Below are 23,299 nucleotides of genomic sequence, written 5' to 3'. Positions count from 1 at the left end.
AATGTATAAGACTCTTTTTTAATTTTGTTGCTACAAATCAGTTATATACTCCTTGAATAAATACACAGCCATACTAATTCAGGTAGGCTAAATTATGATGCAATAACAACCAACCACTCAATCTAAGGGACTTAACTCATAAGGTTTTCTCCCTCATACAACATCCACTATGAGTTTAGGCGACTCATGAGGACCACTGCTCTTTACGTGGTCACACAGAAGCCCAACTAGCTTTGATATTTTGGCCTTACGATCTTTAGGCAAGAGGAAGATAGAGACAAGAGACGGCGCCTCACTCAGTTATAAATGATCTGCGCATACCCAGAGGGATTAGAGACTCAGATATGGCAAAGACTAGGAACATCTTCCACAATATTCAGCAGTAGTGTTTTGTCAGGTGAAACACAATTAACTGAACATCATGGAATGAAAGGAAATAGCAAGCTTTATTTTATTTTATTCTATTTTTTATTTACTTTGAGAAAGGTTCTCACTCTGTCACCCAGGCTGGAGTGCAGTGGTGCAATTATAGCTCACTGCAGACTTGACCTCCTGAACTCAAGCAATCTTCCTAACTCAACCTCCCAAAAAGTTGGTACCACAGTCATGCAACACCATGCTGGCTAATTTTAAAATGTTTTGTAGAGATAAGATTTCCCTAAATAGTCCAGGCTGGTCTTGAACTCCTCAAGCAATCCTCCCACCTCAGCCTCCCAAAGTGCAGGGATTAGAGGTGTGAGCCACCATGCCAGACCTCTTCAAGCTTTAAATTGTGTTTCCTGGAACTTGTAAAAATACTGCCTACTGTGTAGGAGAGGGCATTGTAGGACAAGAAATAGTTCTACTTGAACCATAATGTAGTGGAAAAGGACAACGAAGTGAATAATGTATGGCTATGAATATTAATAGATTCTGTGAGATGCCAGTGAGACACTTCATGGTCGTTGCCTTGTTGAACGTTGTCTTGAGTCTTGCAATCTTTTCGAATTTGCTAACAAAATTTCCAGAATTTGAAAATGTGTCATGAATACAAAAGGGTGGAAAAGCTCAATGGTTATGATTACTCTCCTTCCAGTCCCTTACCAAAAAATATGGTAACATTAGAATCAAAGTCCCTTGGGGAGGGTTTCACTCGTTTTACTGGGGTGGGGGAAAAAGGGTATTAAAGAAAATTGAATCTTTGACTTTTTTCCTTAGAAAGTTAAAGAAGCAGGCCTGGCACCTGACTCACACCTGTAATCCCAGCACTTTTGGAGGCTGAGCCAGGTGAATCACTTGAGGCCAGGAGTTCCAGATCAGCCTTGGCCAACATGGTGAAACCCCATCTACTAAAAATACAAAAATTAGCTGAGCATGGTGGCACGTGTCTGTAATCCCCGATACTTGGAAGCCTGAGGCACAAGAATCCCTTGAACACTGGAGGCAGAGGCTGCAGTGAGCCAAGATCCTGTCACTGCACTCCAGCCTTGGCGACTCCATCTCAAAGAAAAAAAGCAGCAGGCTGGAGCAGTAACCACTCCTATAATCACAACACTTTTGGAGGCTGAATTGGGAGGGTCGCTTGAGACTAAGAGTTCAAAACTAGCCTGGGCAACATAGGGGAGGCCTCATCTCTATGAAAAATTAAAAGATTAGCTGGATGTGGTGGTGTATGCCTGTAGTCCCAGCTACTCAGGAGGCTGACGTGGAAGAATCACTTGAGCCCAGGAGGCGGGAGGCAACAGTGATGCAGGATGGTTCTACTACCCTCTAACCTGTGCAACAGAGTGAGACCCGGTCTCAAAAACGGAAAAGTAAATAAAAATAAGCAGAGGCAGCAATTGCCTGATTACCTGGAGAATTATATCCAGTCATTGTCACCACAGATATTTTTTCCAATCTTCTCCGTAAGGTATTACGGTAATTACCACACTATGTGTGTTGTTATGAAAGTGTCGGCAAGATCCAGAGTAATGTGGAGGCAAAAAGGGTACCACTGGCCAGTGCCTTCATCAGTTCAGCCTCACCCCCTAGAGTTCAAAACAAAATGATTCTCAAAACTCTAGGACATTGAGAAAACCCTCCCCAATGTAGAACAAAAAAGCCTAAGATGCCAGAACAGTTCTACTCAAGGAGACTCAAACCCCCTTTAAAATTGTTTGCTTACAGAATAATAAAATTCATTTTTCACTATACCCTTTCTGAGACTCCCAGACTGAAAGTGTCAGGTGGACTTTCCTAGATCTACTGAAAATTATAGGAAGGAGCTTCTATTGCAGATGCCATGAAAAACTCTACTGAACCTGTTTGCCTGTGCATATGCCCAATGTCACACAGAGATATAGTCCAAAATGATCTTCTAATTCAAGAGAAACATTGAATGTGAACTCAGGACTTTGAAGTCTTTACTATTTTTCCAGCAAAATTATGTTTTTTTCTCGTCTGCTTCCAAGCTGTTGCCACGGTAATTTTGAGGGTTAGGGGAAATATTATTTACTTGGATAGGATGTATTTATTTATTTAGAGACAGAGTCTTGCTCTGACCCCCAGGCCGGAGTCCAGTGGCATAATCTCTGCTCACTGCAACCTCAGCTCCACGGTTCAAGTGATTCTCCTGCCCCAGCCATCCAAGTAGCTGGGATTACAGGGGCATACCACCACGCCCGGCTAATTTTTGTATTTTTGGGTTTCGCCATGTTGCTCAAGCTTGTGTGGAATTCCTGGGCTCAAGTGATCCTCCCACCTCAGCCTCCCAAAGTGCTGAGATTACAGGCACGAGCCACTCCACCTGGCCTAGATAGGTTTGATATTTTTTTAAAACACCTTTTTGATCACATTCTAGGCACTGTGATATGAAAAAAAGTATTAATGCATTAATACAATGATTATCTAAAATTTACAGCTAGTCTTTAGTTAGTTTCACAGTTACGTTCAAAGTTTTATCTCACTTGACTTCTTTCCCAAATTATCTGGAAAGTAAGGCAAAAATAAATAAATCATATCTTCACATTGAATCAACTTTCTTGTATTGGTTTGCATGCAATGCTTCAGTAGATGTAAAAGTTTGAAAAAACACAAGATTAAATTAAACTCATCTCAGAATCCTTCATGTTTGATTACTTCGATGCATAGCAAGATTTATGCATTGCAAGGGGAAAAAAAAGAAAAGAAAGCAATGGCAAGCCCGTGGGGTTACTCTTTTGTCACGCTGGCACTAGTTTGGCTTCTTTGGGCTATTCTTATGCCAAGGAGGCAGTAAACCCCCTTGAGAGTCATAGAGCTTCCCCTGGAGCCCTGACGGTGCAGAGAAGCTTTTATGCCAAAGTACAATACACAAAGGGATCATAAACACGTTTGAAAAGGAAGATGACCTCTTTGTCACTTGGAATTAGGCTTTATTGCAAGCTGCTGCCATGGAAACCAGCCCCCAGCTCTCTCCATATTTTAAGCCTTCCCGTTTCCATTTTACATGGCAGCACCTTTATTTGATTCTTTCTACATCAAATAAAATAGGTGAAAGGTTTTGGTTCTTTGCTCTATTGTTTAATGTCTCCACATTTGCCTTTAGGTATGGAGCAAAGGGAGTGAAGGTGGAATTGAGAATTTGAGTGCAGATGGAAATAAAAAGAAGGTGATGATGGAATTATTAGAAAGAAATAGAGACAAACATTGGTGACACAACCTGCTGTACAATTCGACGAGATCTATCAGAGTAGATATACACTCCGTATTGAATCTTTTAAGAGCCAGCTACAGTCCAAACAGGCTACCCTCGGAGATGTGTCCTTTGGAAATAACTTTTAACATGTTGCCTCTTGATTTTTTGCATGGCTGGACTTCCATGTGCAGCAAGAAGAGAGTCTCCCAGGTAACACGAATCTAAAGAGCTGCCCCCAAAGTCGAGCCTTAAAAGTACGTTTCCATTGGGAAGAATTGTGGATCCCGGGTTCATTTCCTAAGAAATATATAACTTTTGTAAGAAACTGACTATGCAGAAAACCGAATGCTTATATAGTTACAGCCTTGAAAAGTAAAAGGCAAAGATAACCAAGTAAAAAGAGAATTGTCGATGAGCTAACCACCGCTGAAGCTCTGCGATCCCAAAGCTGCTCGGACATTTGAAGAATGGCCCGGGGTCAGTTCGGTGAGATGCGGGGCTAAGGAGAAGAAGGAGTGGGACCCTGGACGCGCAGGTGTTTCAAGGATCCTCCTCCTTTACCCCTTCCATCTCTGACTTCCTCTCCGATTTGGATCCCGGGAGGCCGAGCATCTCTCACGCAGTTGACACCTCTCCAGGCTGGAGCGCGAAACCGGCGCCAGTCCGGGTGCTCAGGGAGGCCTGGCCTTTCACTCGGTGTTCTCAGTAGTCCAAGTTGGCATTTCCCTCTTCGCGGTCTGAGCAGCTAGAGAAGCAGAGAATGCGAGCGAAAGCAGACAGAACCACCCCTATCTCCCCTCCCCCGATACTGGCACCGAGACGGGGAAAAAAGTCATTTGTTGTAACGCACACACCATCAGGATTCTTTCCCACTCCATCCTCCCGACTCACGCCACCTTGTAGGGAAATAATAGGTTCGGCTACACTGGCTTTCGAATTCTGCTTTCCGGATGACTGAATTTCTTTGCTTGCCTCTCCAGTCGGGGACCATCTGAAACTGCCTCCAAGCTGCGTTCCCAGGGAACCCCCCTCAGCCCCCACTCATTCCACTTGGGTACTAAAGAGCGACTCACTTCAGCGTCCTCCATAAGACGAACCCCATCCCGGCTGGAGAAACCAAACTGGGAAGAAAAAACGCGTAGGGGGCGAGGAGGACCGCTCCTGCAGACCCAGCCCCTCCTTGGCCCCGGGGGACCCCTGCCGGTGCCCACTCGGAGCCACGTGGGGCGGCCCCAAGGGAAATGCACCATTCCCCAACCCAAGGGCTTTGGAAAAGAAACTGCAAAGAACAATAAGAAGCATGGGCGGGGGGGTGGTGGAGCGAGGGGGTGCCGGTGGGGTGATGGGAACTATGGTCTTTCACCCCTCCTTTTTTGGACATTCCTTAAGTTTAATCATTAAAGTGGATCCTTTAAAAAGGAGGCAGCAGCTTAACGCTGCTGTTTCTGACAATCTGCCCCACACACTGTCAGCGAAGTGAAAGATCTGGATCTAGCTTTGTTGCTTCGCTACCAATAGCAGACTTGGGGAGACCAAACCTCCGATTTCTGGCCACATCAAAGCACTGATTATGCAAATACCCATTTTTTTTAAGAATAAAAGAAAATGGAGGGGGAATTATTTATCACACAATGAACCCCCTGCCAGGGCGGGAAACAATAGATCAGACCCGATAGCCCTTCTAGCCCCAGGCTGGGGGAACGGGAAGGGGGGAGGTATTGGAGCCCTCACGTTTTATTGGTCTAACCTAATTTCACTAATTCTCTTTTCACACATTTCTTTGGCGGATTCGGAGGCCGGGACTTTCACGCTCCCGGGAGCGCCCTGCATTGGCGCGATTCAAGAGCTGCCCGCTTTATTTAATTAATACATTCAAAGCTCGCTTGGGAGCCCGAGGGGGCTCGGGGGAGACCGAGGCCGGCAATGAGGAGGAGGCGCTTTTAACCGGTTCCAGGTGTCGGTGCCCAGAAGTCACAACCGGCCCAAGGGTGTGTAATGCAGGGGGGCGTACCCAGCGGGTGAGGGAGCCGCAGCTCCCAGCCTCGCCCTCCAGCCCGGCCCTTTAGCTGCCGGGAGCTTGTGACCCAGACTGGCGGGTGGGCGGCTGAAGCCGGCCTTGGGCCTAAACGCCCTTCCTAGGCCATCGGACTAGGCTTCGGGAAGTGCCGAATGGGCCCTTGCTCCCTCCTGGCCAAGGCCGCCCGAGGCCTTCGCCTTAACTGGGGCACCGGGGCGCCCACCCGGCTCTCACTCCAGGTGCGGCTGGCCCGGGGAGCCTCAGCACCTCCTCCTGCCTCCGGCTGCGCCTGGGTCCGGCTCCCGTGGCGGCCCCAGCGGCTGGCAGTCCGCCTCTCTACTTTTTTTTTTTTTTTCTCTCCTTCTTGGCACTCAGATGGATGTATTTAAAATCTAGTGAAGGAAAAATGAGCCGTAACAAGGCCTGGGCATTTTAGAACAAATAAATACAACCAATCCCGGAACGCCGACCGAGCTAAAGCTACGCTCCAATGAGGACAGGACCCACCTTCGCGCCTCACCCCACTTAGGAAACGCTAAGCTGGCGCTGGAAAGATCTAGCAACACTGGCAGTCTGGGACTGTCACTGGAAGAAAATCTCCACAACGTTGTTTGAAGTGTCTCTCATCAGAGAGCCACCAAAAATAGAACGCCGTGGCTCCGAGGCCTGCAAACCTGCTTGGTGCACACAGATCCAGCTCATCACAGCGCGGTCACAATATCGGGAGGGAAATGGATAAAATGGGAAAATGACTTTGTTGCCTATTGCAGAAGCAGCGGCTTCGACCCTCTAATTGTACTCATTCCTACTGGGAAGGGAAGAGAACGACTGGGCTCAGTCCACAGACTGTGAAGGTTGCAACGGATTAGGGAAGAGAATCTCGGCGCTGAGGCAGTCAGAAGCTCATTCTTACCTGCTTTAGATGATTAGACGCCATAAAAAATAATTGCACCAATTTAGTGTAAAATAGGATATGTTCTAGATGGGGAAGAGAAAGCCTGAGTGTGAATTGCAGATGGTAGATGGAAGCCCTGGCACTCAGGATGTGCCTGTGTGTAATGGGGACGTGCAAGCTCCAGCTTTGAGAACTTGAGCAAGACTCTGGACCTGGAAGAAGTGTGTAGAGTCATCTAGGTCAAGAGTGAAGTCTCTATTAGCTTTATTCAGAGCTAGGATTATTAAATCATCTGTACATCCTTGCCTCTCCAACTGAGCCATTAGGGTCATCTTTTTATGGGATGGCTTCACCAATGGAGAAGGTTTCCCATAGTCGGACAAGTAGATTAGCCTGAAATTTTGTCATGAACTCTTTCTTTGGCAAGTTTCCAAAGGAAGCACCATGTAATATCATCAACAGAAGCAGCATTGTTCAGCACCAAAACTGATGTCTTCAAATGATCATATTATATAATTCCTTTGCTTGGTGGCTTGGCTTTTTAGAAACATAAATGTGAGGCTGGGCATGTAATGCCAGCACTTTGGGAGGCTGAGGCAGGTGGATCACAAGGTCAGGAGTTCGAGACCAGCCTGGCCAAGACGGTGAAACGCTGTCTCTACTAAAAACACAAAAATTAGTCGGGTGTGGTGGCGTACGCCTGTAATCCCAGCTACTCAGGAGGCTGAGGCAGAAGCATCACTTGAACCTGGGAGGCAGAGGTTGCAGTGAGCCTAGATCAGAGCAAGACTCCATCTCAAAAAAAAAAACAAAGTGACTATATGAGAAATATCACTTTCTCCCCTTGTCAGATAATCAAAGAGCAGCTAAGAGTCACACAGTCTTTAAATCAGAGGGGATTTACCAAAAGGCCTCTCATGTTTGCCTATAAAAATGAAACAACCCTGAGTTAGTTCTTCCTTTGATTAAAATGGACTTGTTAGAGAGGAGTAGTTTCAGATAGACATCTCAGGAGAAATTATTATTGCATTGTGCAGGAGAGTGGAATATTTAGCCCAAACAGATGCAGGTAAGACATTCATGGGGAGGGGGGCGCTGCGAACAACCAAGGTTTAATGTGATCTTTTTCAGCTTGTGTTGTCGTAGAAACTCTCTCCCAAGGGGATTAAACCTAGAATGTGGTCAATCTTCATTTGGTCATTTTTGACCCAAAGCCAATCAAAGGTCATTCGTTGCTGCTTTGGAGATTGGGGTGTAAGTTAAACCATTTTTGCTTTCTCTTTGAAGAAGTTTTGACTATGTAATTACTTTAACAAACATTGGAAAGCAGAGCTATTTTTTTTTTTTCATATGTTTTCAATTCCAGCTCACCGTAAATATCTGCATTATTCTGGGAGTCTGCTTTTAAAAGCAACTAGCTTGTTAAAATGTCTAATAGGAAATCTGCTTCTAATAATGAATTTGTAAGTAGCGTTACATCACAGATGTTAGGGCTGGAAAGGGGGCGCCCTTGGGAGTCACGTCCAGGGCCTTCAGTTTACAGATGAGAGTTGAAGCCAAACAAATTGTATAAGAAACAAATTTCTACGCACTCCACCAAGAAATGTCAACTTCACTTTTTTTTGAATCAAGGTTCTCTAAACTTTGGAGCTTATCATGACTTAATTACCATTTAAATTCTTCTCCGCTTTTTTGCTCATCTTGTTTGCTCAGAAATTCATTTCTTAAAAATAAATTGTGTGTTTGTATTGAGAGTTACATTCTTATTTCAATATTAGTGTCTCAAATATGATTCAGCTTTTTGTGATTTTAGTGAAATTCTACACAAAACATTGCCAAAAAATACAAGTACTATATTCAATTTGACATGGGGAGAATTTAAAAAAAAAAAAACCACAACTCATTCAGCATCTAAAAATCACATAAGCAAGAAAAAGTTATAATACAACACACAAACTTATGAAAATTAGATACTTTATTTATAGTTTAATCACAAGAACAACTTTCTTGTTCTTCAAGACGTAAATACATACTAGAATAAACTCTGTAGAATATACAAAAAATACATATTTTCCCATGAAAAATTTATTTATAATAAATAGAAGGGAACACGTGTGTGGCTGATCCCAATAATTCTCCATGTCTGCTTAGGTTTTCAGACTGTTGATTTATTTTTAATCTCTCTAAAGAATGGGGGAGTTCCTTCTCCCCTAAAAGGTCGAGATAAATAATGCATGAAGCAATCCTCCCTCCTGATTTTTCCCTTTTCCTCCGCATTTTTCCTTTTGATAGAGAGTTCAGCCTAAATTTCCACGCTTGCATTCAATCATTACAAAGCCTACAAATTATACAATGACTTCTAACCTGCCCCTGTAACAAAACAAGTTTTTTCCCCTTATAAATCATAAGAGACAGATGGCAAAATGGGGAAGAAAGAGGAAAGAGAAGGACAGGACAATAGGCATTGTGACGAATCTGGGAAACAGAACAAAGTGCACATCAGAGAGAGAAAGTTTGGTTTGACAGGTGAAATTCCCACAGCCTGCAGACAGCAATGGGAATAAAGCAGATGCCAGCCATTGCAAATCTGTGGATAATATTATTACCAGTAAAATCATTCAGATGCTAAGATACATTTCTTTCTACTCGACATTAACATCTCTATGTAGAAGCAAAGGTGAAGAGATCACAGGAACCAGTTGCATTCCCCCTGCGATATTCACACGAACTGCTCCAAGTCCTCCGGCGTTACAGAGAAAGGGGAGGAGCGTCAGTCCGCTCTGCAAACTCTTTAGATATGCCACCATCATCTCTTCCCAGCGTCTTTTCGTCTCAAGAAGCGCCTCCAAAACGCCACCCTTCGCTTTGACAATAAGCTCCGTCACACCTTCAATAAATCAGAGCCCGTCTGAATGAATGAGACCCAAAGCCAGGAAATGCAAGAAACAAGCAAGGAATCAGAACAGCTACACCTGCCCTTTGAAGTGAGATGGTTTCCAGGGCTTGGAAAGGAGGGGCAGGGGAAGGGAGGAGGGCTCGGTTGGGGACAGGAAAGGGGACCCACTAAGGCCTGGCGTGGGTAGCAGAGATGGCAGCTCTAGATACAATCCCTGGCTATGGGAAGGTGAGGTGCATAGCGGTGCTTGTCGGGAGGTGGGGGCTGCCAATAGTCCATGTCTGACCCGGCGGGGCTGGCGGGCGATAAAGTGCAGCTGTAGGGGGAGGTGGAGTTGGAGGACGCGGAGGAGGACGGCGCAGGGCTGTTGGTGCAACTCCACGTGGAGGCGGGCGAGGGGCTGTCTCCACTGCTGCTTAGGGCGGCGCTGGCGCCTCCCGGGCTCAGCAACACCGCCTCGGAAAAGAGGGCCCCCGGCAGGCCCCCGCCGCCGCCCCCGCAGTGATCCGCCAGGCGCAGGGTCTCGGTGAGCGCCCAGATGTAGTTGTGGGCGAAGCGCAGGGTCTCGATCTTGGTGAGCTTGGCGTCCTCGGGGAACGTGGGGAGCACCTCGCGCAGCGCGTCCAGAGCGGCGTTGAGGTTGTGCATGCGGTTTCGCTCGCGGTTGTTGGCCTTCAGTCTCCGGGTCTTCTTGATGCGCTGCACTGTCTCGGCGGTCTTGGCGCCCCGAGAGACGGCCCGCGCCCGGGAGGGTCGCCGTTTGCACTCGTGCACCAGACCCAGCAGCCTTGAGGGCCGGCAGCCCTCGGCCACCGCCGCCACGCCGCCCCGCGACCCCTGGCCGTCCTCAGCCCCGCGCTGTGGACGCGCCCCGCCCGATGCGCCCAGCTCTTCCTCCTCTTCTTCGTCGGCGCTGGACGACAGCGGGGTCAGAGCAGCCGAGGTGGGGGATGCCGAGCCGAGCAGCACCAACACGTCCTCTTCCTCCTTCAACTCCAAGGTCTCGGATTTGACGAACATCCTACCGAAGAGGGAGGGGAAGGAGGAAAAGGCAGTGAGGTGTAAGGAAGAAAACAGGCGCGATCTTCTGGTTAGCGGGCGTGCTGCGGCGCGCACCCGAGAAGACTGGCTCGGAATGGCGCGGAGGTGGAAGGCGGGGAAGAAACCCAGGCAGTGCTAGTCAAGGTCAGGAGCGCCGCTAGCGCTCCTTGTGACCCTGCCGCCAGTCAGCCGGGTCCTGCCCTCTGCGGGCGGTCCTGACTGCTGCGTTCCCGCCTCGAGAAGGGACACGGCGGCCTCCGCGAAAAAGATTCTGCGCGGAGCAGAGGGCATGCGGGCGTGGTTGGACTGATCAGGTGCGGGAAACCACCTGCGAAGTTGGAAGCGTGGCTCGAATACTTACTTAGTTGGCTGTAACTGTGCCTCGGCGTTGCTGTGACTTTGGCGTGTGCCCGGAATCTCCGCGCAGCCGCGAGCGCAGCGCCGCGTCCTTCGCCCTGCGCGAAAACTGCAAGCCCGGCGCTACCGTGGTGCAGCTCCGCGGGGGACCTCGGCGACCGGAGAGTTTGCCAAGAGCCCCGGAGGCGGCGGCGGCGGCCCGCCCGGGTCTCGTGTGTTGTGGTGGTGGTGCGTGTCTGTCTGTCAGTCAGTCCCTGGCCGTGCGGCTCCTGGCACGCGACTCTCAGGCACTCCAGTTAAAGCGAAGCTGCTTGTGGTTCAGTGGCTGTGTGTCTGGCACACGACTCTCCTTAAAACCCCTTATATACCACCAAGAAAACAATCAGATCTGCCCCGGACCCCCCTCCCCCGCTACCACCTCCTCCTCCTGCCCCCCTTCTCCCCCGCTTTCCCTCCCCTAGCTTATTCTTTTCATTGCATTATCATCATTCATTTCTTTCTCTTTCTTCACCGCCTTTCCCCCTCCCTTGGCCCTGCCATCCATCCTCCTCCTCCCACCACCCCCGCCTCTCTTTTCCCCCTTTATCTAATCAGCATAAAATGGTTCTAAAGCTCCTGTTGGAGCTCCAGGCTGCGGCCGAAGCTGGCGAAGCCGGGGCAGCCTCAGCGGCTCAAGCTGCGGCTGTTGTCGCCGCCGCTGTCCATTGTGATTGGTGGCTCGCGCTCGGCTGGAGCGTGCCGCTAATTTATTAATGAATGGAGGTCGCGAGGCGCAGCTGGCCAATCAGGGCGCCCCGGACTCCGGGAGGCCTGCGAGCCACGCGCACCGGAGCCCGCTCCCTTTCAGCAGCTCATTAGGGGCCCGAGCGCTGGGGGCGGATGGGGGACCCGTGCTACCGCCCCCGCCTTCGTTCTCGCTGCCGCCGAGGCTCCCCCGCCCGGCGCGCGCGCAAGCACCGCACCCGGCGGTGCCGGGCCTCCTAGCTCCCGGGTGATGGGAGCTAGGAATTAGTTAATGGGGGTCAGAATCCCGGGGAAAACAGTTAGCCCTGTGGTGCTGCCGGGCGTCTTTTGGCAAAGCCTCTTAGGAGCTGTATCAAATAGTAAGCGATTTTAAAACGGATTCATTTGGTCAGGGGAGGAGAAGGGCATGGATGGGGAGCTGTGGACACATCGTGGATAAGTATGTTTGGCGTCTGTCGAAACTGGCGTGGGAGAGTGAAAAGAGAGGACACTGGGGATTCAAAGAGGCGTCTACTGGGAGGGGAGGTCGGATGGGAGAGCAGTTGATGACCTTTTGGAGGATGTGAGAATAAAAGTACTCACATGTTAGAACTGAAAGGAACTCCATCATTTTACATGCGGTAAACTGAGGCTGTGGGCACTGATACAGGTTTTGCAGGGGTTAACCCAGTTTATAGCCTGGAGGCACAGCAAGGAGGCTTCCTGCGTGGGTGGCAGCGAACCGAGCGGGAGGAGCGCTGCGCTGACATTTCTGTGACCTCTGCTCCGCGCTGGGGGGCGTTGTAGGGACAAGGGGCCCATCTTCCCAATTCTCCTCTTTTTCAATGAGAAAAAAGAGCTGAAGGGTGACTGGACCTCGGAGGAAATTTGTTCTGAATTGCTCGTCAGCCCTCCCCACTTTCCCCACGTTCGTGCCCACCCTCTTGTCGACTTGGGAATGGATCCGGACTTCAGTAGACTGGAGTGGCTTCCCTTGAGATCCCTTTTGCGAATTAACTTTAGGCGACGCACAGTTGGAGTGTTAGGAGTGGAAGAGGAGAAGAGAAAGAGAATACCATCTTCTGGTCTCTGTCTCCCTCGGTTTATAGGACTTGGAAACAAGCTGTATTTCAGAGAAGGGGTGGTTAAAGTGGCTGTTAGCATTTTGGCATAGCTTTAACTTGTTTAATGTTTTCTTCAGGGAGGTAACAAGACGGAGTGGAAGTCACAAAGCAAAGAAAATGAAAATTATAATCCTATGAGAAGGAGCATTGCCCATTGCAGTTCTTGAACCTACAGACTTCCCTCTGTCTTGTAATTACTTGAAAACTATCATGATTTCCACTTTGCTCTTTGATGTTTGTGTTTTCATGTTCTCCCTTTTTAAAGTAAATTCCATTCCCAAAATATAAAAACATCATCTGCCAGTTTCCTCCTCAATTCTTGTAGAACAGCTTTATTTCATTTGTTAGAAGTGCAGAAATAAAAAGAAAGCAAAAAGGGAGACACTGTCAGTGTTCGTGGCACACAGCACCTGTCTCTCACACATTTTTGGGTTTCTGTCTCTGTATCATGAACCTGCAGAATCAGAAGTTCATAAAAAGTCTGACCAACAATTATGCTAGAAGTGCTTACCTTTGTTGCTGTACACATGAGCATTAATTTACAGGCAATTATCACTGATACCAAACAGGCAAATACTCTTCTCATAGTCCCCATAAAAGAAAACCCGCCAAGGGTGTGGACTTGTCCAGCCCAGTAGGGACTAAAGGAACACGTGGGAGCAGACACATAATTTTTGTTTGTTTGTAAATTTGAATAAAATAAAAGGACAAGAAAGCTAGGTTGTGAGGAAATGATCAAAGACTTAAAAATAAATACTGGAATGATAGGAGGAATCTTGGTTTTCCAGTCTTTAGATGTCTATATCTCTTCACAGGAGTTGTCTGCAAAGAAATACAAGCCAAAATAGATTAATGTAATAAAAACAAAGATTTATTTTAGTATCAGTGGAGATACCTGCCTTTGGACCGGTTGCTTTAAACTTTTGGTTTAGCTAGGAAGTGCTGGGTTGATTTAATAATAAAATATACTTGGGGGAATAACAGAATTGGAATCCAGTTAAGTAGAGGCTTAAAGGGAAACTTGGTGCCTTGTATAACCCCAAATTACAGTGAGATCAAGCTGGGTCTGATGCTTAGTGCCAGTGAAACACACAATGGATTTCTTGAGTTGATTGTTAACAGTATTTGGACATCTGACTCTCCAGTTTTTATATTCTCCCAGGATTTTATGTTTTTATGACTCACTGAAAGGACATGTTTTCCTTTGACAAAATTCAAACCTTCTGTACTGTCTGTGAGTGATAAGTTAATAATGCATATTTAAGTATATCAGTAATGGTAAAATTATACGAAGGTAAACTGCACACTTCCTATTCTGGAAGTTTCCTGCAAAAGGAAAAACCAACAGTGTCAAGAAACTTAGGGTTGTATACATATTCAAACATTGATATAAATCAATTTCTAATCATTAAATGTAAAGCCATTGTCAGGTTATTAGAATTTAATTTTTTTAAATAAGGGCTTCTTTGGGCATATGCAGGGATGTATGTCAGATTACTATAAAAAGTACATCTGTAAATGGAAACACATGGACACAGGGAGAGGAACATCACACACCGGTGCCTGTTGGGGAGTGGGGGTCAAAGGGAGGGAGAGCATTAGGACAAATACCTAATGCATTCGGGGACTTAAAACCTAGATTATGTGTTGATAGGTGCAGCAAACCACCATGGCACAAGTTGAAACATACCTGCACGTTCTCCACATGTATTCCAGAACTTAAAGTAAAATTTTTTTTAAAAAAAGATATAAAACAATTTTTAAAAGTACATCTGAAAAACAAACAAACAAAACAAAAAAGAAACAAAAGAACCTGCCCTCTATATATCCTGGAATGGTTGTGTGTTTGTACTGTAGCCTTCAAGAGCTACCTCACTCTTGATAACAGAGCACTTCTGAAAATATTTCTCACTGTGAAAAATATGATTTTTAAAAGAAAACAAGCTCAAGGACAAACTCATGCAATCCCAAGACCAACCATTCGTACTCACTGTTGCCTAGATAGCAGAAGTGTTTGTGTTCAGCATTTTGCTTAGTGTTGCCAGAAAAAGAAGGCAACTTCGATTCGTAGTCAGCTTTGCGAAGGCATAACTAATGCCAAATATCCTTAGCTGGACTCTTCTAGCACTCTTTAAATTCGAGAGGCACTTGTGTGGTCTAAAAGATTGTCCAGATGAAACGAGGCTGAAATGTTACGTGAAGGGGGAGGGGTTGAGTGAATAGCACAGCCAGGATTGTGGCCGAGGGCCGCTCCTGTCCATCGCACGAACTGTCCTAAGGGGCCAAACTGTTCATCTTCAGCCCTTCTTTCAGTGCGCAATCCTACTTTAAGAGAACAAAAGCTCAAAGCAGGCAGTTATCAAGAAATGGGAGCACAATGATTTAAACTCATCCCCAAGCCTCAGAAAGAAAGGGGGTTGAGTGTGTGTAGTGAGAGAAAAGTGGGGTAAGGGGAGGGGTAGGAGGGTGGGATCTTTAGAAAGTCTTTGTTGCTTCTAAGAAGCTTGAACTTTGAGACGACCCAAAAGCCCTAAAGTTTAGGGTAGGTGTTGCTGTGCAGCCATAGGCTACATCCCCTCCACACTCCGACCTCACAAGTGGCAAAAGAGGACAAATGGTCGCCGCGCTAGTCCCTTGCTGTTGCAGATGATTGTCCGGGGCGCGAAAGAGGGCGCCCTTCCCTGAGAGGGCAAAAGCCAAAGTTTGGCTGTCCAGTGAGCCTATCCCCCAATTCACAGTCAACTACTGTCGGCCAAAGAAGACAGCATGTCTACGCTCTGCTAAAATAACAACAACAGGACCAAGTACCGGACAAGGGGGCTTTGTAACCCAAATCCTAATCCTCCGAGTGAGTCCTCAGAAAGATGAGAAGATGGCGAGAAAAAGTTGGTAAATCCTAAACATCTTTCACACCCAGGGTCTCTAGTTCTTTGCTGCAGGCTAGAAACACAGTTTCCAGATCAGGGGAGCCTGGGATGGGAACAATTAGCTTTCTCCGCAGAGCACTCTTTGCAATGCTAGGACTCGTTATTGATAGTGGTGAGCGCTGGGAATGAGTGTGAATTCGGAGTTTCTGACGGTCCCCTATCCGGGAGCCAAGGAAGTCAAGGGGAAAACAATGTAAATTCGCCCTGGTCCCCAGCTACTGCACCCCACAAGGTATCCTTGGTCTTCCCCTCCTTTATCCCCTGTCCAGAGAGTACTCTGCTTGAACCTAGTCCTGGAGAGGTCCCGGCCAGGTCACTTCACTGCGCTTCACTGAGCCAGCCCCTCCCCTTCAGTGTTTTCGTGGCGTCAGAGGAATCCGTATTCGCCAGAGCAGACAGAAGGCAGGAAAGATCATCCTCCAGACCCCAAGCCCCACTCTAGAGACCCTGGTCCCAAGCCCGCACGGAGAGCTCTGGTGCCTCCAAGCCAAACATTCCGGAATTCGGTTTGACCCACAAGGTCGGCTTGATAGCGGCGGAATCGGCCCCGCAGGTGCTAGGTGGCTCGCTTCCTTCTTCGCAGACGCTACCCTGTCCCCACCGCAGACTTCTTACCCCAGATGCAACCCGCTTCCCAAGTGTTCCTCTTCTTTCCCACGAAGGAAAGAAATTACCGTAGGAGATTTTGCCAATCCATGCCAGCTTTCTGATTGTTTTCTTCAGGTGAGCGGAAAAGAACAGCCGGCGCGTGAATGGAGGGCGGGGGCCCACTAGGGAGAGAACCTCTCCACCACCCTTCTGTGCCTGCAAAAAGGGACATTGGCTATCCAGGGGAAAGTGCAAGAAAGAGAGCACTAATCGCTGAACCAGGAGACAAACACGATTACCAGCTCCGAGCCTTGAGTCAGAAAGTCTCATAGACTTTAAGATGTTAATCCCCAGCATAATCCTTCCTTTGGCGTGTAGGAATAGTGCAGCCACAAGAGTTGTTTTGTTATTTATATTGGCGTTTAATAAAACTCAGCCAGTGGTGAATGGGCTGCCCACTCTCCAATGGTAATTAATTCCCTATTTCAGTGACCCAATTGTCCTGGGACAGAGCGGTGGGCCCGTCCCAGTGCCCCGATCCCCCTTTGTGCGGATACACTGCCCTCGTGCTTCAACAGCTATGGAAACTCATTCTTTTGATGTCATTCAAGGAGTTTTCCTTGGGCATCTTCTAAACTTCAAGGACCCTTTTTTTTCCTCCATTTCATGAAAAGCAGTGCGAGCTTGACCACCTCTGTAGAATTTAATGATTTGGTGAAAGGGCCCTTTGGGATTTGTGTAAGGAGTTAGACAGAGAGAAAGGAAATTTGGCAGCCTGCTCCCTCGCAGGGACCGTCCCGAACCTGGAAAACACAAAACTTATTCAGAAAAATGGATAAAGATCTTGAAAGCTGATTTTCCCTCTCCTCTCCCCACTAAGGAAAAAAATACCAAAAACAAAATAAAACTTAATTCTCTTCTGGAAATACATGTAGTGTTTGTTGTTGCTGATACAAATTAAAAGGGTGATGTTGAGGTAAATAAGTTCTAATCTTTAGCAGAGACGATTCCTTAATGTGTACCATTTGGGAAAAGGATATCAGTTTATTACTTTAAGTTATTCATTGAATCATCCCTCCTTCCTACATTCAAAATACACTTGATGAGCACCCAATGTGTGTCACACACTGTACTAGGCCCAGGAAACACTGTAACGCACAAAACGCACGTTCCTACCCTCTAGAGCTTACATTCAAAAGGCATTAAAATTCATTTTAGGAGTCAGGCGCGCGGTGGCTCACGCCTGTAATCCCAGCGCTTTGGGAGGCCGAGACAGGCGGATCGCGTGAGCTCAGGAGTTCGAGACCAGCCTGGGCAATAAGACAAATCCCTGACTCTACAAAAAAAAAAAAAAATTAGCCGGGCGTGGTGGTATGCGCCCGTAATCCCAGCTACTCGGGAGGCTGAGGTGGGAGAATCACTTGAGCCCGGGAAGGGGAGGTTGCAATGAGACGAGATCGCACCACTGCACTCCAGCCTGGGCAACAGAGTGAGACTCTGTCTCAAAAAAAAAACTGTTTTATATATCAGAAAATGATACTTGTATGTAGACAATAAAACAGTGTAATATAATAGTGTTGGGAGACGGGGGTGTGGCGTATTTTCAGGGATCTAAAGGTATACTTTAGAACCTAAAACATTGGCGGTCGACCCTTATCGCTGATTTATCCATTCTTTCTTCACCCAGCAGTATTTCTCGAGGGCCTACGGATTGCTAAGCGCCTAGTGAGGCGCAGCGTTTGCACCGGGCGCGAACCATGCAGCTGTGGCCTGCCTGGTAGAAACGACCCTGCGATAACGCAGTTGCTAGCACCGCTCTCGGCGGAGGAGCCAGGGCCGGGTCTCCAGGCCGGGAGGGGGCGGCCGCGGCGCGCCCGGGCAGCGCTCCCTGAACAAGTAGCTCTTCTATGTCTTTACACGCACTTCCAAAAAAACTTCGCAAGTCACAGAAACAATTCAGAATTCAACTAAGAAAATACAGAGTGAACCATATGGCCTGGGTGGCTCGAGTCGGCTGCATTTTCCTCCAGACAAAGAAGGGATTGAGGGTTGAAGGAAAGGAGAAAAAAAACCAACTTTCCGGCTGATGAAGCTGTTGTCTGGAGGCAATGATCCCAAATCTGAAGGCTTTATTCCGGCTCCGACGGAGACGTGATATGTCATATGATTAGCATCTTTCATATTTACAAGAGTGGTATGGGCTGCCAGTCTTGAGAGAAAGGCGAGAGAAAGAAGGGGGCATATGCTGAAATGGATTTAGCATTTGAAAGAGAGAAAGGAGATCGGATAAATACACTTAAACGAGGATTTAGTTTTACTCCCGTTGAGTTCTAATAGATTGTTGATTGAGATTTTAGGGGCCTGGAACCGAGGTGTCAGCAGTAATTTAAAGAAGGTATTCAGTCCGCCAGCGCCTCTTTTCTCCGTTTCTCCCTCCCACCACCCACCCCCCCCCACGCCCCTCCCTCATTTACGCCTTCAAGCAGTACGGGGCGGAGAAGACTTTTAAAACAAAACACAAAACAAGATCTTATGTGAGGGCGGTGTCCTAGGGAGCCCGAGCGCTGACGGGTGTGCAGGAGGCGCCCCCTACAGCCGGCTGCGCCTTCCGGATAGCGCTCCCTTCCCGCTGCACTTGAGCGTTTTCAGGACGCGCTTGGGTCCGAGAGGGCCGGGCTCGCCGGAGGGCAGCAGACTTACCACGGGCGCGCAGCGCAGTCGGGCGCCCCCTGGCGGGGCACGGAAGTCGAGGGGGTATCCCGAGAACACCGCGGGGCTTCGGGTCCGCGGGGAAGTTCCCGGGCCAGCCGGCCGCCGGGGGACAGCGGGTTTGGGATCTCGAGGTCGGTCCGGGGACGCCCTCTGGGGCGCTTCACCTGCGGCTCGGGTTACAAACGCACAGTGCCCAGCCGCGTCCTCCCCTGCAGTTTCAAAAACCGAAATAAACAAATACAAAATACCTCCCCTAGTGGTTCTGATGGCTGCCAAGTTTGAGAACAATCGGATTTAAGCCCCACGAGTTTTGTTTTTTGTTTTGAGGATTTAGTAAGTCAGCTAGAAGTGACGGCAAGACCCAATAGGCTGGGGAAAAAGACTGGGTCTCCAGGCTCAAAAGGACCTCAGATGCACTGAGTCGGTATAGACTCTGTATTAACATCATGTGTGTACAGATGTTTTCTTCACGCACCCAGAGCCACTTTCAGATTCATTCTCCAGACTGCCTGTCGCTCCCCTGGTACATTTTAATTACCATCCGAATTGGTATTTGATGTTCATTTTTAGCTAGATGTCTCGTGTGTAAAATGTTAGGCGGGGACAGAGAGCTTTCAGCATCATTTCTCTTAGGCCTTAGTTTATAGGTCCAGATACCCAAATTTCTATTTCCGCTGGCCATTTTTATCTCTTTCCCGCTTAAATTTACTTGTCCTTAACTTTGTCAACAAATTACTGTGCTTTCCTAAGAGTTTAAGTAACTTAAGGACTTACCATTTTAGCACTTTACCTGTTAATTAGAATGAATTTAAGTTGCCCACAATTATCAACAGTACAGACTAATACATTATACAATAATTTACTACAAAACTTTGGTAGTAAATATATTCACATATAATTGCTACAATAACAAAATGTCATGCAGACATTAAAATTGTATTTCTGATGGATATTTAATTTTTAAATCTCATGTTTTAGTATGACCCCAATTTATAGATATTTGTATCTAAATGATTGGACAGACATATAAGCTCATACATCCTAGAGTGAAAAATACATTCATAGTGGTTATCTTTTTTCCCGTTGAATAGTGATAGTTAAGTTTTTTATCTCTGTGTTTTCTAGGTAAATACTGGAACATTCATAATCAGAAATTGTTATTTTTTAAAATGCTGGCCTTTTATGTTGTAGTCTCTGTCTAACGTTGGAAGGAAATTTCAGTTCAGAGATGTCTAAAGTGGTGGTAATTTATATCATAGAACTCATCCACAGTTAAAATTAAGGCCCCAGGAGCTGGGCCATTTACATTGACATGGGATACTGTAATTTTAAGACAAACGTTTAAAACTTGGTCTTGAACTATCAATGGAAACACTGTTGTAGAGGAGAGGAACATACAGTGCAATTTCAGTATTCTTGTTAAATCAAAATTCCTAGGGCTGGACAGAAAAAGGAAAGCTCCTCAATGCTGGATCACAGAACTTTCAGGGAGATGAGACCTCATCTTAGGGTTTTGGTGGATTTCTAAAGAAAGATTTGTGTTTTTTTTTTTTTTTTTTTTGAGACAGGGTCTTGCTCTGTCACCCAGGCTGGAGTACAGTGGTATCATCTCAGCCCAATGCAACCTCCTTCTCCCAGGCTCAAGTGATTCTCCCACCTCAGCTTCCAGAGTAGCTGGAACTACAGACAGCACTATGACACCTGGCTAATTTTTGTATTTTTAGTAGAGACAGGGTTTCACCATGTTGGCCAGGCTGGTCTCAAACTTCTGTTTGCCTCGGCTTCCCATAGTGCTGTGATTACAGGAATGAGCTACCGTGCCCAGCCAGATTATTAAAAAATAATAACAAAAAACAACAACAAAAAACTACAAGTCTCAAAGCAATACATTCTCTTATTTAATAACACTTGCCAGCAGGAAACTCTTTGTGTCTAATTTTTCTTAAATGTGTTTCTTCTTGACCTGCCCTCAATAGTAATTAAAAACTTTCCTCCTTTTTCATTTTGTGCTTGGAAATATGGCATTTATGGCTACTGTTTTAAAAAATAATCAGGATCCAGAAAACATTTGATTCTGAGTTTTGCTTTCTTACACTGTTAGGCTTTTGGCTTTCTCTGTGACAGAAGCCATCTTAACCTGAAGGATGCCACTGTGGGTTTCTGTTTAACAGCATTTTTATAGTACCAATCACCACACTGAAACTATGTTGTATTACTGTTGGGTGCATGAGACAGCAGGACTGAGAATAAAAGAAAGGAAAGGATTTGCAAGAGGATAATGGCATTCTTCTCAGCAAATTCTCTTTTTCTCCAGGGTTTTTATTTTTGAGGATTTGAGGCTTCATTTTCTCTTGAAGGAAGAAAAAGATTAACCTCACAATACAATAATGTATAGAAAAATCAAAAGATGCCTTTCTAAGGCTATATGGTAAAAATCTACTAAGAAATTCTGAAAAAACAAAATAGACTAGAAATAAAAAATAAAACTCTATGTCAATGTTAACCCAAACCCAAACTCCTATTAACAGCCTAAATAGAAGATAGCTTTCACCTTGTTTTGTTTTTAAAACAAAGTATGCCACTAAAAGGTAGAGAAAAATATAATTTTATTATTTACATGAATTTGGTGAGTTCTGTTCTTTTTTATGTATTTATTTATTTTGAGACAGGGCCTCGTGCCTGTCATGCAGGCTGGAGTGCAATGGCATGGTCACAGCTCACTCACTGCAGTCTCAACTTCCCTGGGTCAGATGATCCTCCCACCTTTAGCCTCTTGAGTAGCTGGGACTACAGGCATGCACCACCATGCCTGGCTAATTTTTGTATTTTTTGCAGAGATGGGGTTTTGCCATGTTGTCCAAGCTGGTCTCAAACTCCTGAGCTCAAGAGATCTGTTCACTTCAGCCTCTCAAAGTATTGGGATTACAGGTGTGAGCCAATGCACCTGGCCTAGTCTTATTCTTACAATTCAAATAATTTGAGTTACATTGGATTTGAGACCAACAGTATTCTCAGAAAATAAATGATCAGAAGTTTCAGGAAGTTGCATTAGGGTTCAGTGTGTTGTTTCTTAAGATAAATTGCTGGCCACCCAAAAAGTCATACGGTATTTTGATTTCTTCTCTGAGTCTTCCTTTGGCTCTCAATGTCTCATAAAATTGGCATTAAGAATGCTAAGTGTTTTCGGCTGGGAATAGTGGCTCATGCCTGCAATCTTAGCACTTTGGGAGGCAGAGGCAGGAAGATTAATTGAGTCCAAGAGTTCCTGGATGCACTGAGCCAGATGGTGCCACTGCACTCTGGCCTGAGCAACACAGAGGGACTGTCTCTAAAAAAAGTAGTTCCTCATTCGAATAAAAGCCTTTTCCAGCAGGCATGGTGGTTCATGCCTGTAATCCCGGCACTTTGGGAGGCTGAGGCAGATGGATCACTTGAGGTCAGGAGTTCGAGACCAATCTGGCCAACATGGTGAAACCCCGTCTCTACTGAAAATACAAAAATTAGCTGGGTGTGGTGGCTCTCACCTGTAATCTTACCTACTCAGGAGGCTGGGCAGGAGGATCACTTGAACCTGGAAGGCATAGGTTGCAGTGAGCCAAGATCATGCCACTGCACTCCAGCCCAAGTAGCAGAGTGAGACTCCATCTCAAAAAATAAAAATTTAGGCCAGGCGCAGTGGCTCACACCTGTAATCCTAGCACTTTGGCAGGCTGAGGCGGGCAGATCATGGGGTCAAGAGATGGAGACCATCCTGGCCAACATAGTGAAACCCATTTCTACTAAAATAAAAAAATTAGCTGGGCTTGGTGGCGGCGCCTGTAGTCCCAGCTACTCAGGAGGCTGAGGCAGGAGAATTGCTTGAACCTGGGAGGCGGAGGTTTCAGTGAGCCAAGATCACACCCCTGCACTCCAGCCTGGCACCTGGCAACAGAGCAAGACTCAGTCTCAAAAATAAAATAAAATAAAATTAAATTAAAAATTAAATTTAAGAAAAGCCTTTTCCTTCCCTCTCATCCTAAAAATTCAAAGTGCTTTTTTCTCCCTAACAAAATAGAGGTGAAATAAGCCACATAGAATTTTTAAAATAATAATTAGAAACATACGAATACAGCCTCCTAAGAAGTCAGTAGTAATCTTTCAGTTCCAAGCATTTGGCCAAGAAAGAATATCTAGATAGTTATTTCAGTCACAACTTGCTGGTACTGGAATTTCTTTTTGACATTTAAGAAGAAATAAATCTGTAACTGCAGGACACAAAGTGATTTTTCTTTACTTACCCAGGTGATTTAATCAGTGTGGAGAGCCAAGTTAAAAGTTAGGTCAACATGGCATTTATAGAGATGAAGACGATCACTTTTCCTCCTTCTCCTCCTTATTGGACA

The 23,299-nt window shown here is 46.4% G+C and overlaps 1 protein-coding gene across 1 annotated transcript; it reads right to left on the bottom strand.

The window, feature by feature from the left end:
• Positions 1 to 8,506: 8,506 nt before the first annotated feature.
• NEUROG2 (neurogenin 2) lies at positions 8,507 to 11,246 on the bottom strand. The gene is made up of 2 exons (XM_012436470.3): positions 10,848 to 11,246; positions 8,507 to 10,466 (listed from the first exon to the last, which is right to left on the bottom strand). The coding sequence occupies exon 2, from the start codon at positions 10,463 to 10,465 to the stop codon at positions 9,647 to 9,649; it is 819 nt and encodes a 272-aa protein (XP_012291893.1). The 5' UTR covers position 10,466; positions 10,848 to 11,246; the 3' UTR covers positions 8,507 to 9,646.
• Between the last annotated feature and the right edge of the window lie 12,053 nt (positions 11,247 to 23,299).

Source organism: Aotus nancymaae, unplaced genomic scaffold (genome assembly GCF_030222135.1).
Source record: "Aotus nancymaae isolate 86718 unplaced genomic scaffold, 86718_ANA_hifiasm-v0.15.2.pri h1tg000033l, whole genome shotgun sequence".
Lineage (NCBI taxonomy): Eukaryota > Metazoa > Chordata > Mammalia > Primates > Aotidae > Aotus > Aotus nancymaae.
Note: the sequence above shows the minus strand (reverse complement) of the source record. Positions and strands in the feature narration are given on the sequence as shown.